Here is an 18,640-nt window from a genome sequence, read left to right on the forward strand (position 1 = left end):
TCGCATGCACTTGACTGTTAACGGCTTAGCGCCTCTGGGCCACGTAAAATAAACCTGAAATTATTATGCCAGAAACATTTACAGCCCTGCATATGGTTGATAAACTGAATTTTTATGTTACCAAAAAATGAACTGCCATCGAGGCTTGTTGCCAAAGGTTTCCTTTGCATTATTTATTGTTATTGCTTGAACAGTGTGTTTACTTGGGCGGGGGTGGTTATTTGTGTGTAGTTTAGTTTTGTTTTGGAACTAATTTCCAATTTGCACACTCCCATGTAAACGCTGTGCCCTTCTACTTTAGTACGAACACTTTTATTTTAAATGTTTCTTTTTTGGTTTTTATAAATGACGTTTTTGTTCCATCAAAGGGTATCTGGCAAGCGTATCCTGTTGTGGTGTGTTGAACACGTGACAATTAGGACTGCTTGGCTAGATCGATCAGCCATGGAGAAGTATTAGAAATACATTTGGGAATATTGACGTTACAATTTACTGATATTTCCATGGCCAATAATGGGTATTGACCTGCCGCCGTGCATAAACTTTTATTGCTTTATTGTAAGAAATATTGCTGAATATATAATCTCTTATGGAAAATAAAAATTTTACTGAAATGTTCTCTGCACGTTGAAGTGCTTTAGATGTAAAAGGGAAAGTGTAAAAAAATTGAAATATAGTTATGAACGTAATATCCAATTAACTATTGCGAAAACTGTATGTATATCATCATTTTTAGAAAAATATTCTGTGGATTGTGATATTTTTTGATGCATATTCTTATTTAACATTCTTAATAATATTTTATATTTAATTCAAAGTTTTTCACATGAGTAAGGGCCGTTCTTGTATATTATCTTTAAAGTAAATTTTTGTAAAGAAATGTAAGGGATTACTTTCGCATAACCGATAATTTCTTTTTACATTTTCCATTTACAATAAATTTTATATAATATAAAAATATGACTATATCAATCTAATCATTCAAGTTTACTCAAACCCGATTTTTTATACCCTCAGCCTTTAGGCTAGAAAGGGTATCTACACTTTGATACGACCAAAAATGTACCTCATCAAAATAACGGTTTTAGACCCCTTGTATGTTTGTGTTTGGACGAAATACGTTTCAGACAATTTGGAGTCGATTTAACCATGTCCGTCCGTCTGTCTGGCTATCTGTCCGCCTGTCTGTGTGTCTGGCTGGCTGGTGCGCACGATAGCTCTCGAACGGATCAACCGATTCGAACCAAATTTTGGGTATCGTAATATTTTGTCCAAACTTTGTTTAAGTTCGAATATGGGCCATATCGGTCCACTCCTTCGGGTACCTCCCCCGCAAAAGTTCAAAATTTGTCTGTAAAATGGTGTGAACGACAGCTCTGGAAGGGAGCAATCGATTTGGTCCAAACTTTGCACATCGTATGGTCTATATTGGTCCACTCCTTCGGGTACCTCCCACACAAAATTCGAATAAAGTGAAGTTTAAGAGCTCCTCTCGGATCGTTTTAAAATTTGTTTCAGAAAGTTGTCCTTGCGGCTCCCTCTACGACGGAATATTTTTTTTTCTTGTAAAAGTCCATACTTCATGAGATATTGGCCTAAATATTCCGAGAAGCCCCGATGGCACCAACCAAAATGCAAATCCGCAAGATAATTCTCGCAGGGAGTTTCTGATTGGCTCAGACTTTGCACATCATATTATTTCATCCAGTCATGTATGAAGTTAGAATATGGGGTATATCGGTCCACTTCTTGATACCTTCAACACAAACTACGAAAAAGTGAAGTTTAAGAGCTCCTCTCGCATCGTTTTTATTCTTTTTTCAGTAGGTTGTTCTAGCGGCCTCATTTACAACGGTACAATCTTTTTCCGGAGTAAGTCAATACTTCCTGAGATAATGGTCCAAGCTCCAAAACCCTCCCGGCACATACCAAAATGGCTATTGAGCAATATAACTCTAAAACTTTTTCAGTGGCTGAGGGTATATCTCCTTCAGCACAGCTGACTGATACTTTCTTACTTGTTTGATTTGAATTTGCTGTATATGTTTTGTTTTTTTAAGTTAGCTGACACTTAAAGTAAACTTGTAAAAATATAAAACGGGTTATCTGTTCGATACCGTTGAACATTTAACTACCGAAAGCTTACAATAATGGGTCTATTAATCACATTATGCCTTTCACTGGATTCTTTTATAATGTTTACACTTATTTTCAAATTTTTCCTTATTGTCCTTTTTCTGGCCCAATTCTTGATAAAGATTAGCACAATCTCCACTTTTACACCGATATTGTTTGTCACATTCGTAACACATGCGACTGGCCAGACCCATATAATTATTTACATATATTTTTTAGTAAATTTAATTAACATTTTCGTATAAAAAGTTTTAAAATATGTTTAAAGGATCCTAATCTTACCTAAATAATCCTTATTTGTAAAAAAAAAACATTTCGAAAACACTAAATTTAATAAACTTTATCGAACGGACATATAAAGTAAAAATTCCTATTTTTCTTGTCTCTATGCTCGAAAATCCTATTTATATATCATTCTGATGCACTATATTTTATTTTGGGGTATTATTCAGAATGAATAGTGCATATTTTATAACTTTACAGCTTATGGCAGTGCAATAACGATAATATCAATAGGTAAATGAAGGCATATATCCCAAGGATTTTCTTCTAATTCGTGTGGAGAATACTCTATTTGAACCATTCCACCCCACAAAAGAGCATAAAGGCTATGTAATGGGTTTTATTTGTCCAGTAATGTGTATAATTTCCTAAAATAAATGTGTAACCCTATTTGCAAGAAATTTGTTCAAGTTGTGGTACATTCACTGATTTCAAACCCATCTCCTGCTTTTGCGACTTTTTTATGTGCAATTTTGAAGACACGGTAGGGTGAAATGCCTATTGACTTCATGTTTCTTTCGTTGGAAAGGTAAGACAATTTCATGAAGCTATCTGGAATCTCAGGTCTACAGCTTAATTGTTACCCAGTTTCAAATGCAAAATAAAATGAAAAAGGCCTGGCCAGACTCAGGTGTCCAACGGAGGGTTATATTTTGCTGCATTTTCGAAAACTGATTATTTTGCTCTTTTATCAAAATTCCCCAATGACCTGCTAATCCCTTCTGATGTATTATTCCCATTTTTTATTATAATTCACCCAGTAAAATCATAATAGGTTAATTTTGCAATATTTAGTAAATACCACAAACACAGCCGCATTTCAAAGAGGAGAACAGGGAGTTGGGGGGTGGGGAAAATAATGTCCTCTTTTACCAACGAACGGATTATCTATAAGAAACATCTTGTAACCAACTTAAGCGGCTTAAGTGCCACTAGAACGCCCGTTGTATGGAAGATAAAGGGAGCAGGTTTTCATTTCAAAGAGACCCATTTTTATCAATAAATTTTCGTAACCCATGAAAATGCAGTTTAGTATTTGTTATAGCGGATGAAAGCCAAGATTCATATTTGCGATAATTTTGCTTTTGTTTGGTAACGAAGATAGCAGAGTGGAAGGAGAAAAAGAGAGCCACAAGGGAAATGGAAAATAGAAGTACAAGAATCTCGATTTTTCAAATTTGCTTTGGAAGGAAAAACAACATGTGTTCTCTATGACTCCAAACAAGCACAAAAACACACCCACTGAGGGTTGGTAATTTGATGATTGCATAAACGCCAGTGATGATGTTGATGAGTCCTTACCTACCTCCTTCCTTTTTTCAGCCAAGCAGCAAATGAAGCAAAGTTGCATTAACACCCCCATTGGAAAGAAAAGCAAACACTTGACATTTCGCTGTGGTATTTCCACAATTTCTATTCGGAGGATATATGCAATGTGCTTGTATTGTAATGTGTGCAACACTACCTCCGGGGAGCAATCAATTTTTGTTTTTCTTGTTTTATCACTGAAATTTGAAGCAAACCTTTTTAACACTTGCTTCTCTAACATTCGGTAATGTGCGCTTCATTAATATCGAAAACAGGGATGAGTTTTACGAAGGAATAGTGTGTTAGCCAACCATGACTTGACTCGTTATTTATTGTCAATAAGCACTTGCTAAGAGGAAGCATGTTGGCACTACAAACTCGGCACATATGGAAACGTCGAATATCCTAAAAGACCTTTGGTAGAACAATAAAACGAAAAAAATAATTGTTCCGAAAGTCTAATTTTATTAAGAAAATGTTTTTTTTTGCACAGATGTGCGTCCCCCACACCGCACTTCATACTGTCATTCGAAATATTCTCGTAAAAAACAAAAGCTCTATATTTTTGCGAAAATGATAAAACAATTGAATTTAAATGGGTTTGATGAAACTGATAATTGCACTGGAGCCGCGTTATTGAGAAGGAAATATCGTAAAATATCGTAAGCTTAAACAATACATTCTTTTGAATGTCGTTGGTAAGTGAGGGAAGAGAATATAGTTATTCACCATCTCTAGATATACAAGGATTTGACGTAGAAATGTGGGAATATTCATTTCAAGTGACACACACTAACAATTATTTTAGTGATACCGATAATGCTTGCCTTAATTTTGTTTAATTGGCGGCATTGCTGTGTTACAATTACCAATTAGTGTTAATGATCCCTTATGCCTATATATCTAAATAAGTATTTATAAATACATTCTAAATATTATTCCGAAAATAATGAAAACGTATTAACTTACCTCAATATATCCTTGGATACTTTCGCACTGCTGCAACACCAATATGGCTGGATTTGATTTCATCGATGAGAATTCCTCTGGCGAACAAGGACTAAGAAAACCGCTGTCCGCATCGCTATGTGTTGACAGAGGTCGTGGTTTTCGAATTTTATACTGAATATTACGACTAGGAACCGGACCCGGGTTAAAGAGAACATAATTTAATTCGATTGTTTCATTTTGCGAACGAATATCGTTCAATACATTGTCGGCACTCAAAAGCATTTGTTGTAAATGAAACATGTGTTCCGGATTGACCAGTTCAGACACGGCCCGCGGTTGATGTTGCGTAAATGTTCCACTACCCGATTTTTGCTTGTCATCAGACTTATCATTGTGCGATGATTTGTGAGATCGAAACGGTGAAAGATTTAAGAACGTCAATTTCTTTTTAGTTCTTTGCAAAGTTGTCTGCGATGAGGTGTTCGAAGTCGATGAACTATTCGAATTTGTAGAGGTGGAGGATTCGACTAGGGCTGTTGATGTTGTGGTGGTTGTTGAGTTGGTTGTGTCCTTGCTTTCCTGGCTATTGGACATACTCGGTGCAGTCTCAAATGCATTGAGCAACTTTTCTAGGCTCTCAGAAGCCCTGATGGAATCTGCATTATTTACATAGGTGTGTTGGACTGATGTTAGATTCGCCTGTATTATTTGTTCATTTGTATACGGATTGGGTATGCCAATATCCAGGGTTGGCTCCTCCTCAAAATCTTCAGGGTCTATGACGAAATAGTTGTGATGATCGAAATTTTTTATTGGTTCTTCTTCATTGGCTTCGGCTTCTTCAGCTTCCTGATCGTAAATAACTTCCGGCACTAATTCTTCTTCACTGAAATCTAAATTTTGCCTTGAACTAAAGAGTGGATCTCTCAGACCGTGGTTTGGTTGCTGTAGAGGTAGATTCATATGTTCATGTGTTCGCCTTCGTAGTGCCTTCTCGTTTACAAAATCCATGGGGTCGAATAGACAGTAGTTGTCCATGTGGGAGGTGTGAGCCTTTCTCTGCCTCACTGGAAGATTTTTTAATTTTTCAGTGTAGTCGGCATCATTGTTGTTGGAGGCATTCGACCCAGGAGGGCTATTCTCAGGGGCAGGTGGTGGTGGCGATACCTCGCTAGAAGCACTCGATTCGTCACATGGTTGCTGGGAGTTTAGGGATTTCTGGGAGGAGCGATGTAAGGAGGCGAATATTCCTTTCGAATTTATGCGAGCTATGCAGTTTTTCAATTCCGTGACCCTTCCCCTGTAGGGACTGTTATTCTGCGATGCTGCAGCCGAATCGGAACTTTCTAAATTTTTAATGTTTGACGTACTGTTCGAGGTGTTATTGTCCTGTTGTTTGGCCAATTTACTCAACTCCTTTCTTTCTTTTTTACTTAAAACTACTTTGCCCCTAAAGGGACTCGAAGGGCATGACTGAACTCCGCTTATTTGGGCATTTCTGGGATTTCGAGATGGTAATTGCGAAAGAGGTGGGGGTGTTGGAGGTGGAGGATCTCTATATGGTGGAGGTTGCAATTGCAGTTGCTGTTCATGAGCTGGGGACGAAGTGGCATTTAAAGGTAATGTTGTTGTTTCGTAACTTACTGGAAAGTCACGAAATAACTCCGTAAATTGGCAAGACTCTTGGCCAGGAACTTGTCGAGTGCTAAAGTCGAATTCCATATAATTTTCATCTTGATACAAGTCTCTACAGGGTTGCTTTTGTTCGCTAGAATACCTTGAACGTTTTGTGGATGACATTCGAATAGTTCCAGCTTGCAGTGGACATGGACTACTGCCGCCATTGGTGGTGGGTGATGTTGTGGTGGAGTTGGCATTGCGATCAGAATTTTTTGAAAGTCTCTGTTTTTGTGGCTTCTCAGTGCTGTTGGTATTGCTACGTGAGGACTTTTGCATACTGGCTGACGATTTGTTAACCGAAAAAGATGTCAATGATGATCGCTTGATGAATGAATTTGGTTCCAAACATACGTGTATTGTCTGTCGCCTCACACATCTCTTGGTGGTGGTTTCGTGGGCCTCAGGTGTAACATTATTATTTAAGGGTTGCTTGCTTAATTTGTTGCTCCTAAAGGAAGTGTCGGTTTCGCAATCAAAAGTTGCAATTGAACGTGGCCTTCTCTTGACCGTGCCGGTAGTTGAGCTTGGTGAATCCCAGTCATATATGGAGCTTTTCAATTGGGTTGAAGTGTTTTGCTGTGTCTGCTTTTGTGGTTGTGACTTGTTAAATGGTTGCGGAGATGTTGTTTCGAAATTATTATTTTCTAAAGGGTGTTTATCCCTGTAGTCGTCGGAAGGGTTATCATCACTCGAAACAGTGACAGCAACATCGCACATATTTTTTTAATTGCAAAGAGTACATTTCGTCCGAATTGTTGTGTGTTTGTGTCGGAATTTGTATAATTTGTATCTCGAAACAGAAGAACAGATCCGTTAGTTCTTCCAAATTGTATTTAATTTAATATGAATGGATGACCGACAGTTATGACCATGCCTTGGCTGAATTTTACAATTTTGTCTGTGAAATGTCCAGTCCACATGTTTGCACTTTCTTTAATTGTTTTCATAAATCTCCATATACACAATTCTCATTTTTCGGTTATACTCTACTTATGGACACAGAGAGAATAAATAACAGGGCCCAAACGAAACAACTGTGAGCGTGAGTGGCGTTTCTTTTCTGTTGGTTAAAAAGTTAATGGCTTTTCTACCCATATCATTTTGTGCGTTTGTTTGTTTGTTTGAAAGGATACGTTTCATAGTGGGCAACAATGTTCTGTCCGTCGTATTTTTGAGGTAAAGTAATTTGTTTTCCTTTCTTTCGTCATTTCATTCGTTCAGCGGTTGACAGTGTAAATTTAAATTAAAACAAAGGATTTTGATGACTCCAAAGACACATCATTTGATCCTTTTTAAACATTTTGTTACACTGTTAACGAATAATAATATTTAAGGAGTGACCGGGCGGGCGTTCTCTGGTGTTTTACTCTATAAATTTTGGTTCTTTTTAGATTTTTATACACATTCTAATAGAAAAACGGTATGTGAAACTGTAGGCAAAACAAACCTCAGATTATGTAGTTTCAATGTTATTTTTATTAAACTATGACCAACTGTTTAGATACAGCTAAACATTTATAACTTTGTTCCTTCCCGTGAAAATTAATTTCGTGATGCCTATAATATCAGAACAAAAATAATGAAGATTGCAAGAAGCAATGTCTATTACAACGTACAATTTTTTAACTTTCGCTAAATATGAGAACATATTCCCAAGCATGACTTCTCAAGGATAAAAAAGGAAACGATAAAGCAGCTCACTTATAGTAATTTGCAATTAAAATGCTAATTTTTAATTGAATTTAGGAACAATGTGTAGATGGTGCAAGTGGCAACGCTTAGGGGATCAAATGGCAAATGTTAAGAAATTTTACTTAGTTCATGAATTAATAAGTTTTTAAGGAGAATATGGCCACCATTTAATACACCGCTTAGCATTAATTGAGCTCGCTGAAATTTTAATCAATCATCGTTTAGAGCCTTTAAGCAGTTACGTATCCCAGGTAAATAGAATGTAAGAATGTTTTTTAAAGATAACCAAAAGAGAAGTGAAATCAAAGTCTCCTAATACAATCAAATAATTCGATAAACAAATCTGTACAAAAGAAGTATGTTGTTACAATGAATGAATTATTTATTCCTTAAAACTTTTGCCAGTGTTGCCATTTAATAAGAAATTACCTAAAACGAGTGAGTGTGGTACCCCCACACAACTGCCACGTGAGAATGAATTCTCCGAAAAAATAAATGCCGGCATGAAAAAAATTACTTTTGCATGTGTCGTGCATCTATAAACTTGAAGTAATGTGAAAGAGGTATCCCCCTGTCTGTTCGGATATATGTATTTTTTAACTCGGCTCGTTATAAAAATGGAATTCTTAGTTTTAATACTAAATGCTAATAGAACTGATGAGGATATGTGGCAATATATTGCCTTCTCCGAACGGAGTACATTCCATGGCAGGTAAATCTGTTCAGTAGTTTTTGTAGAAAAAATTAAAATTGATCAAATTTTATTTGCATAAAAACCTAAGTTTGTTTATGACGAATCGGTACAGCTGTTCTCAACTGATGCCATTACCAACGAACGACATTTGATTTTTATTTATATAGATTTAGCATTTTTAAAAGAAATAGGGCATAGGGGAAGTACCCCGCCACCTCCGAAATTCAACAAAATTTGTAGCCCATTTTAACCGGGGGCCATCCCTGTGCATTCCGTGACAATTTCAGGTAAATCAGTTCAGTAGTTTTTGTAAACTACGAACATTTCACAGAAAGAATTATCCAAATCAGTCCAGCCGTTCTCAACCGATGCCATTTCCAACGAACGACATTTGATTTTTATTTATAAAGATTAAGAAGTGGATTTTTCTTCAGTAAGATCTTCCAAATGATAGTTTTTAATTAATGAAAATTTAAATATTATAAAGTCGTAAAAACAATGATGAAAAATAAGAAATGAAGAAAAAATTGGAACCCTATAGTACATTTTGCGATATCTCCTCAATAATTTCTTATAAAAAGCTAATTAAGTGAAACCCCTTTTAATTTGTATATTTAACTCTAACCTAGACAACTCGGAAGCCCTATAATTCGTAAAATTACCATTCCTTATAGTACCTGCATATAACCCTTTAACGTGCATCAACAAGCCAAATCTTAGCCGAACTTTAACAAAAATAAAAAGTTGTATATACATTGGTGTAAGAATAGTTCGGTTCGAAGTTTTTTTTTTTTCGTTTTCCAACATTGCAATAACTTTAGCAAACATTTTTCAGAGCCGAGATTTTTGTGTAAATAACTTGTGTATGTCATCTCATTTCTATCCACAAAGAATGGAAAAGAATAGTTTAAACTCTGTGATATTTCATTGAAAGGTTTTTTTTCTTTCTAATACGTACGTATGTACATATGTAGGTATAGAGAACTTGTTTCCGATGGCAAATGCATTTGATCTCGTTTACGCAAAGTGGTTTTCTAAGAGTTTTAAAAATGTCGAAGTGGTTTCGTTTTGCAATGGAACGTCCTCCTCACATTTGTAGTTTTTCCTTCGTTTACATTTTCACTTCGTAATCATGTCAATGACAAAGTTATTTGTCAACCTCTGTATTAGATTTGTTTATATTTTAACTTTATTTAACTTCCAGTCGAGTGGTAAATGGTTCAACTGAATGCATTTATGGGTTGTATGTGTGTGTTTAACAAAAAGTTCAAACTGAACTTTCATATCCAAAGATTTCTGGTAGTTGAAGGAAAGTAGTTTGATTTCAGGAAATGAAAAAAAAAATTACAAATATTGTCCTAAGATGCGTAAGAGACAAATCTTATTTTCAACACTTTATTGCAGAGGATAATACACAGAGTTACACTTTGCAGTACCCTGTTATGTTATAAATTTAATATAGGTTAAAGTTAAATAAAACCGTTCGACTGTGGCAGACTATTGAGGAAACGAATACAATCCTGCAAAGCACCTAAGGGATGATACATGATACAAAAGCCTATAAATATGTGAATATATGTGAAAATCAGCTCTTGCAAGTATCTGCTTTATATTCGATTATGCTAACACAATATCTTCAATATGTTATATCTTGGAATATTTGTTGCTACCATTATTCTACAATGGTTTTACGAATGAATCAAGGACATGGAACAGGTCCAGCTTTTCTAATGTGAAATGTCAAACCCCAGTTCAGTAAAATTAATTTTCCCAACCACATCCCATCTTTTTCGTCGGTTTTTGGTGGCTAAAATTAAGTACTGATTTCTAGTGCCATGTCCTTTTTAAAATAATGGGTTAGAAGGTCGATTTGTAATGAGTATTTTTGCTGAGATAAAGAACATTTTTGACATAACATACTCAAAGATGTCGATGCCACTACCTATTCAATATGCCTTAGAGTGAAAGAAATATGTATGTACATTAACTTTTTTACAACCTCAGGGATATGATGATCATATTTTTACAGGCTTTTACCTACGATTACATAAAATCTTTATTATAAGATAGTTCGATGAAAAAACTTCCGCACAGAAAGATTTTTATTTTTTATTTATGAGCACTGGGTGCCACCGTGGTGCAATGGTATGCACAACAACACCAGTCAACATCACACACTTTTCAACGGTGGCAAAATACCCCTCAGTAATGTTGGCGACATTTTCTGAGTATTTCAGCCTTGTACAACTTCTCTACAAGTGGTGTCTTAGGACACGCCGTTCGGACTCGGCGATAAACAGTAGGTCCCATATCATTGAGCTAATATGAATCGGGGTGCACTCATTGATATGAGAGAAGTCTCCCCTGTCCCGCCTGGGATGTTTGTGGAACAATTATTAATTATTATAAGCACTTTCGAAAATTGTTTGAAGTCCTAATTTTTTTATTAATGTTAGCTTATTTATCCCAAAACGAATGAATCTTGGTTTTTAATTTTGTAGGGATTTAAAGTCTGTGATGTTCCGTACCAAACACTTAAAAGATCTGTTTCTAGCTTTTCGCGAAATGATTTTCTGACCATTTTTCCGATAGTACCATGAAAAGTAGGCATTTATTTGTGGTCATCAGAATAGCGAATTGTTGAGATATTAAGGCCGAATTTTTCAGTTGATAAAGCAGGACTTTCTAGTCATTTTTCACAAAAGAAACCCTCTAAATATTTCCGCGGATACGGAAATAACAGCATAAGACGGCAGTCAATTGACAGTTAATTGAAACATCTCGGAATATCAGTAGGTGTCGCGCAGTTAGGTCATATTTCTTCACAGTAAGATAGAATACTGAGAGACAGCATCGATGGATACAATCGAGTGCTCCGGATACTGATAAGATGGAACATTTTCAAAAAAAAATTTGTAAAACGTTAAAAAATGAGATCTCCGCGAACAAGTCTGCCGATTAAAGGTTTGAAAATCTGCTTTACATTCAGAGGAAGGTAATCTGACACGAAAACAACCGTTCTTTTAATACACTGAAGGAAGAAACATTGTAACATTGTAAAAAATTTAATATTAATTGTTCATTTATGGCAACAAATTATGTAGAAATTATACGGTTTTTTGTGCAAATCTCTTGCTATTGGTCCTCAAAACAATATTCCGTCAAAATATGCAAAGGTTATTTGCGATGTATAATAAATACGGCCAAAAATATGAATCACACAATCAAAAATTGCCAGATCTATGGTTTCATGGAGAACTACAATAGTTGTGTTCCTTAATGAGTTGTCTATCCCCTTTGGACATTCATTGGAGCTTTAATAAGCTTATTTAACCCAAAATTAAGGCTCCGCATGTTCCACTCTAAGGGTACTGGATCCCCAATTTTTAGTAAATCTTGATCCTTCGCTGGAGGATCTTTTTTTATAAGGGTTGATATCAGGATATTCGACCGAGGTATTTTTTAATTCAGTGTTGTTATATTACATCAGCAATTAACACAAATAAGATTAATATGTCATGATCTGGCCTTTGGAGTGGTGGTAGTTGAACTTCCCAATCATTATTATGTCCGTGAACCCTATTTGCTTGGTAAAAAATATACTACCCAAAAATTCGGTATTCCAGCTTTTCCAGAAGGTGTTTAATTTCCATATTTGATGAGTTTTATTGGATTTGGCGCACTTTTTGAGATTTATTATGATAGCAGAGGGTAATATATATCCATTTAGTAAAAATGAATTCAATCCAATACTACTGAAAGAGGAAATAGAGCTCTGTTGTAGGTCGTTTCAAAATACTGCTCTGAGGGTTATTTTTTACCTGTACTTTCCAGAGGTATTTTGATGTATTCAAATCCACTGAGGGTCTATTTTTTACCTATACTTTCCAGAGGTATTTTGATGTATTCAAATCCACTGAGGGTCTATTTTTTACCTATACTTTCCAGAGGTATTTTGATGTATTCAAATCAAAAATCAGACTGTTTTGCATTGGTCCATTGTCCGACAATACATATTGAGTCAAATATTCATTCTTTGCATACTTGTCTGTGGCCGATTCATCATTGTTTATTGTTAATATGGTCTCAAGCGTTTTTTACGTGTTTTTATCATTGAACTTTATCGGATGCTAATGATTACAAAAATGTTGTCTAACTGTTTTCCCCTTTGCAATAAATTTATTGTAGTAGTTAATTCTTATTTGTTATAAATTGCAAATAAATGTTGTATATTTTGACGAAATATTGTTTTGAGAGCCGATAGTAAGAATTTTGCACAAAAAACAGTATAGCTTTTACATAATTTACAACGAACAATTATTATGATTTTGTTTTTACAATTTTGATATTTGCAATACATTTGTTGTCTAACTGTATTTAATTTTCACAATTAAAACTTTTGTTATACCCTCCACCATGTATGGAGGGTATATTTGTTTTTCTGTTTGTAACTCACTATAATAATTTGCCATAATGTATACATATTATTGATCAGGGTAAAATTCTGAGTCAATCTAGTTCGGCTGTTTTAATCACTCTAGTGTCCGCAGTAATTGAGCTATAACGATATATTTTCTTTAGACAGGCCAAGGCTATATTCCACCAAAAATTGTCAAAATAGGTCCATTTTTTGATATAGTTCCCATATAACGGCACCCCCCGATTTTTGGTATTAATTCAATTTTTTTACCGAATCACCTTAATTAATTAATTCGGCATTTGAAGTTCCCAGTGGTAACAAAACTTCTCCTCAAAAACTTGTCGACTTGGGTCCATGTTTTGGCATATCCCCCATATAAACATTCATCATTTTAGATTTTTTTCTATCTGACTAAAATGACGGAAAATTATTTAAAGGTTGTGTTGGCATAATAAATTAACTTATTTTTAACTTGAAAATTGCGACATTGAAAAATCACCCTATAAATGTTGTCTTTTAAAAAACATCACACTATCAAAGGCTATAAAATCATCATCATCCGTTTACTCTTTGTTAAAAATATGTTTCCCCAATGTGTGCTTCATTTATATGTGCTTAAATTTGTATACATACTTGCAATTCTTCCCTTTCATTTCGTAGTTTTTTTCTTTATCGTTCCTATTTTCGAGAAATTAATGGACGTTTTATTTGCAATCGCATGTCACACTTAATCGTAGCATGGACTCTTGCTGTTGGTGACTTATGAGTGTCATGAGTGTCCTTGTCATCCCTCTATAGAGCTTTAAATGAAATGAACCCTTTAAGAGTATCTCAAATTCAAGGTAATAACAAACATAAACATATACATATGTACATTAGGGTTAGTCATTTTTTCATTTTTTTCGAATATCAAAAATCTGTGGAAATGGCATGTAGGACAGGCAAAAATAATAAGAATTGCGTTTTTTACTTTTTCGAAATTGTAAAAAAACCTTCCGCACAAAATGCAATTACTTTAGCTAAAAACAACATCGCTACATCGATTTTAAAATTTTCAACTCGGTTTCATTTCCCAGTTTTAAAAATTTTAAACAAGTTGCTCTAATAAAAGTTTGACAATTTGACAATATTTAAAAATTTAAAAAAAAGTAAACTAAAAAATTTTGTTTTTAGCTAAAGTAATTGCATTTTGTGCGGAAGGTTTTTTTACAATTTCGAAAAAGTAAAAACGCAATTCTGCTTGTTTTTGCCTGCCCTATATGCTATTTCCACAGATTTTGAATCTAAAAAAATGACTAACCCTAATGTACATATATATTTATGTTTTTCTTACGTTGTTATTATTGGATGGAATTTTCTTCAAACCTTTTTCACGTTCAAAACAAAATCGAACCAAATCCTATATTATTATAGTCGTGGTGCGTATTACGACCGATACCATTCAATTACACCAAACATTTTCTATGTAATATTTTTGGCAACTGACCCCAATTCGCACGAACTTACGTTATTTTATCCTTAAATTCCTTAATCAAAAACTACACTGTAATTGTTTAAGTTTTCCATTTGCCTACAGTGATTTCCTTTTTCGCAAGTTTCATCCTAGCCAATCTATTCCATAAATTACCTGTGTCGGAAACATTGTCACGTTAAGTTAGGCACGTAGGTTCGTGCTACTGCTGGTAACATTTTGTGAACTGTAGCTGGCTATTCGACAAATGTGATTCAAAGTGGCGTGTCACAAATGCCTTAAATTAGGCAAAACTATTATTGCCAGTCAACGGTGTGGGAAGGCCAAAACGAACGCACGTGATCGACGCAGAAGGAAGAGATTTTTACAAAATTAGCACGTAATTTACGTTAGAGAGTATTTAGGCTTTCACGTTGAAAGCCTAAAAGCTAGCACGTATCATAATCAAGCCAGGGAAGAATGGACGAACATGGAAATGACTAGTAGTATATGTGGATGTTGTTGCAAAAGGAGGTTGTTGTGAAATAAAAAAAATCACCAAGATAAAAATGTGTTGGGAAAAACGGTTGCCAAGTTAATATTTGAATGAAATATTTAATCAAAATATTCAATTCACAAAAAATTAAATACATTGCTCGATAGTTGACATGAAACTTTACTGAGTAAATCTTTCGACTGAGTGGTTCATTCATCAATGCATATTCTTTAATAAAGTTTAACTAAACAGTTTTTCCTAGAAAGGCCAAGGAGACCTTAAGTTCAGGTCTATATATGTATATATAAGTCCCGGGCCACAATACAGTAATTTCACTGAAATTTTGATATGAAATTATGCGTCTCTAGATCGACGTCCACAGTAGAGTAAAATCATAAAATTGCTGTAGTGGGGAATTCGATTTAATAACTCCTAATTTCATGAAATTCACGCTAGTGTGGACCGGGACTATATGTCTCTTAAGCTAATACTCAATTTCCAAATTTTTGTCAAAGTAAATCGTTGCAACCAATTCTTCTGTAAACGTGAAACTTTTTTAATTTACTTATATCTCCGACACAAAAAGGGATATGAAGAAAGTATTTACGCAGCTTTATAGTGCATTTAGTCGACAATTTAGAAACACGATATAATAAAATAATCAACCCGTTTACATTGTTATACAATTAAAATATCTAAAATACTAAGAATTTTAGCACCAAGCGAAAGTCGTACAGCAATTATAAAGAGAAAATATTTTATAATATAAATAATAATTCCGCATATTTCTGCTTTCAGTTGAATTCTGCAATCGATTTAGAATATTTTTGATCAGTTCTGTACAACTGTAGTGTAAAATATGTCACCGCTTGTTTTGAAAATCTCTCCTATAAGGATGTCTGGAAGAATAAGTCGTCTGGAGACATTTTCCATTTATAGAACCACTATAGACGATTTATTGTTCAAGCTTGGACTACAGTCTAGCCAACCCATGTTATTGAAGCAATTATTTAATACCAGTGGTCGCAAATAATAAGCTTTTAAGCTTGAAGTCAGAGTTTTTGCAGAAAGAACAACGCTTACCTTGGCCAATACATTATTCGCCAGGTAGTAAGAACTCATTTTAATTATAAAATCTCATAGTTCGATTCCCAATGACTTCAAAAAATTATAAAACAACGACTCAAATCTGAAAGATAAGCCCCACACACTCGCAGATACACTGATTCGTTATGTTCTATTATTCGTGTATTAGACATGAAGCAATTTGTCAGATTTTTCACAATGTAATGTCAGGTTTCGCACAGAACTTGTTGCATCTACCAAAATTACACTCTTTTAAGAAAATTTAAGCATTGATCGCTATTGTTTTGATATTCTAAACATCGTTCTTGGATAAATTTATGTATAGCTTTTTTACTCCTTTTTTATCACCAATTGACAAGGTATTTAGGTTGTAAAAATTTGACTGCACATTGGAAAAATAAGCTTCCAAATATTCTTCTCAATCGATTAGAGTGTCGGGACACTAAAAATCAACTCATTTTGCACTTCGTGTATTAAACTATCCACAAGAAAATATTATTTATTTAATGTTTGAGTTATTTCAAATATTTCATATGTGTTTTTTTCTTATTAGTAGACATCAAAGTATTGAATAGCTTTGCAGTTTTAATTTTCGATACCTGCTGAATCGGAAAAAATGTTTTTGTAAAGTTGAATAAATCATTTTCTCATGTGGTTTCATAAAAACTATTTTTATTTCATGTTTACGCCTCTTTCCCATTTAATCTGATACAAGTTTCCAGAAATGACCCTCTTAATTGTAACGAAGCACTGATGTTACGCTAAATCGATCGTAGGATTTAAAAAAAAAAAAACAGGAACATGTAGTAGAATTAATTATATTAACAAATACCTTGTCTTTATAAATGCTGTACGACTTTCGCTTGGTGCCAAAATTCTTAGTATTTTAGATATTTTAGCTAATTTAATTTTTCAACAATGTAAACGAGTTGATTATTTAATTATATCGTGTTTCTAATTTGTCGACTAAATGCACTAAAAGACTGCGTAAATACTTTCTTCATATACCTTTCTGTGTCGGATATATAAGACAATTAAAAAAATTCTTTAGGTGTACGACTTTCGCTTGGAGCCATTGTATGTGCGCGTAACGCACGATTTTTGACATACGGTTTTGCATTACAGAGTGCGGGGATGCCAGATTTGCAAAAGGAAAAAATTAGATGAGAATGGTGATTAGAGTGTACCTCGAAATAAAGAGTAACATCCAGGATTCATGATTAGCATCATTGTGAAAAACAAAAAAGAACATATGTATGTATATTACATATGGTAAAAACCAAATTTCCTTTACAATTCCATTTGAAATAAAAATATTTTTTTTGCGAGCACATCTACAATTTTTGGTTTAGAGATTTCAAATCTGTTCGCACAAAAGTTATAGCGGTTTTTATTCTCTTGTAAAGAAAACATTTTAAAATTTCTTATTTGTTATATTGGGAAAATATACGCATATATCAGTAACATCATTTCATAACCATCCGTAGATCCACTATTATTTCTAAAATTTGTTTTTATTTTCGCGGAAAATCAAAAAATTAATAAAATCTGGGAGCAAATCTATATTATACTTCCTCAGAATCCGTATAAACCTCTAAAAAGTAAATTAAAAATACGTACATAATCTAGACAACGCGTAAAAAATATCAAAACAAAATTATAAACATTGATTGGCTTTATTTGCATATTGCATATTATACACACACACACATTGTTCCACAACATCCCATACGGGACAAGGGGACTTTTCTCATATCAATGAGTGCACCCCGATTCATATTTAGCTCAATGATATGGGACCTACTGTTTATCGCCGAGTCCGAACGGCGTGTCTTAAGACGCCACTTGTGGAGAAGTTTTTCAAGGCTGAAATACTCAGGAAATGTCGCCAACATTACTGAGGGGTATTTTGCCACCGTTGAAAAATGTTTGATGTTGCTTGGCCGAGGAATCAAACCCCCGACCTTCTGCGTGCAAGGCGGGCGTGCATACCATTGCACCACGGTGGCACCCTATGCATATTATAGCAAGAGCGAAAGAGAAAAAAACTTATTGTTAAAATATTAATCCAAATATATATTCGATTAAAAAAAAATTAGAAACAAATATTTTGGAGTTCTTCAACTATTTCGCTAAAATCCCATACAATAATTAATGTATACTGCTAAAACTTCATCAAGAAATATGGTTTACCATCGCGAATGCTTAACTGCTTCCGTTCCGCGTTTTCGCAAATATTATAATAGCGTACAAAGGATTCCATTTATGTAAAATTTTTAAAGAAAATCGTGGTTAGTACGCGGATTTGTCAAAATATATATTTGCTGATTTTCCTATTTCCAAGGTGTCTATATCCGCGGTTTTAGTGGATGGATTCGGTCGCGGAAGGGCTCATAAATTCAATAGGAGTTCAAAGGAAATTGATTGACACTGGTAAATTTTAAA

At 34.4% G+C, this 18,640-nt stretch overlaps 1 protein-coding gene and 1 long non-coding RNA gene across 3 annotated transcripts in view; one reads left to right on the forward strand and one right to left on the reverse strand.

Moving 5' to 3' along the window:
• Positions 1-18,640, reverse strand: part of sick (sickie) — a 317,157-nt gene that overhangs the window by 227,375 nt on the left and 71,142 nt on the right. Inside the window, exon 2 of one of the 2 annotated variants that reach the window (XM_073966459.1) lies at positions 4,696-7,346. The exons of the other annotated variant lie outside the window; for it this stretch is intronic. Within the exon in view, the coding sequence (XP_073822560.1) occupies positions 4,696-7,074 (2,379 nt within the window). The 5' untranslated portion in view covers positions 7,075-7,346. The remainder of the gene's footprint in view (positions 1-4,695; positions 7,347-18,640) is intronic. 2 annotated transcript variants of the gene reach the window in all.
• The window catches only part of LOC141393480 (uncharacterized), a 328,761-nt gene that overhangs the window by 222,877 nt on the left and 87,244 nt on the right, over positions 1-18,640 (forward strand). The window lies entirely within an intron of this gene.

This window comes from Musca autumnalis, unplaced genomic scaffold (assembly GCF_047663935.1).
Source record: "Musca autumnalis isolate F117 unplaced genomic scaffold, ASM4766393v1 scaffold_2, whole genome shotgun sequence".
Taxonomy (NCBI): domain Eukaryota; kingdom Metazoa; phylum Arthropoda; class Insecta; order Diptera; family Muscidae; genus Musca; species Musca autumnalis.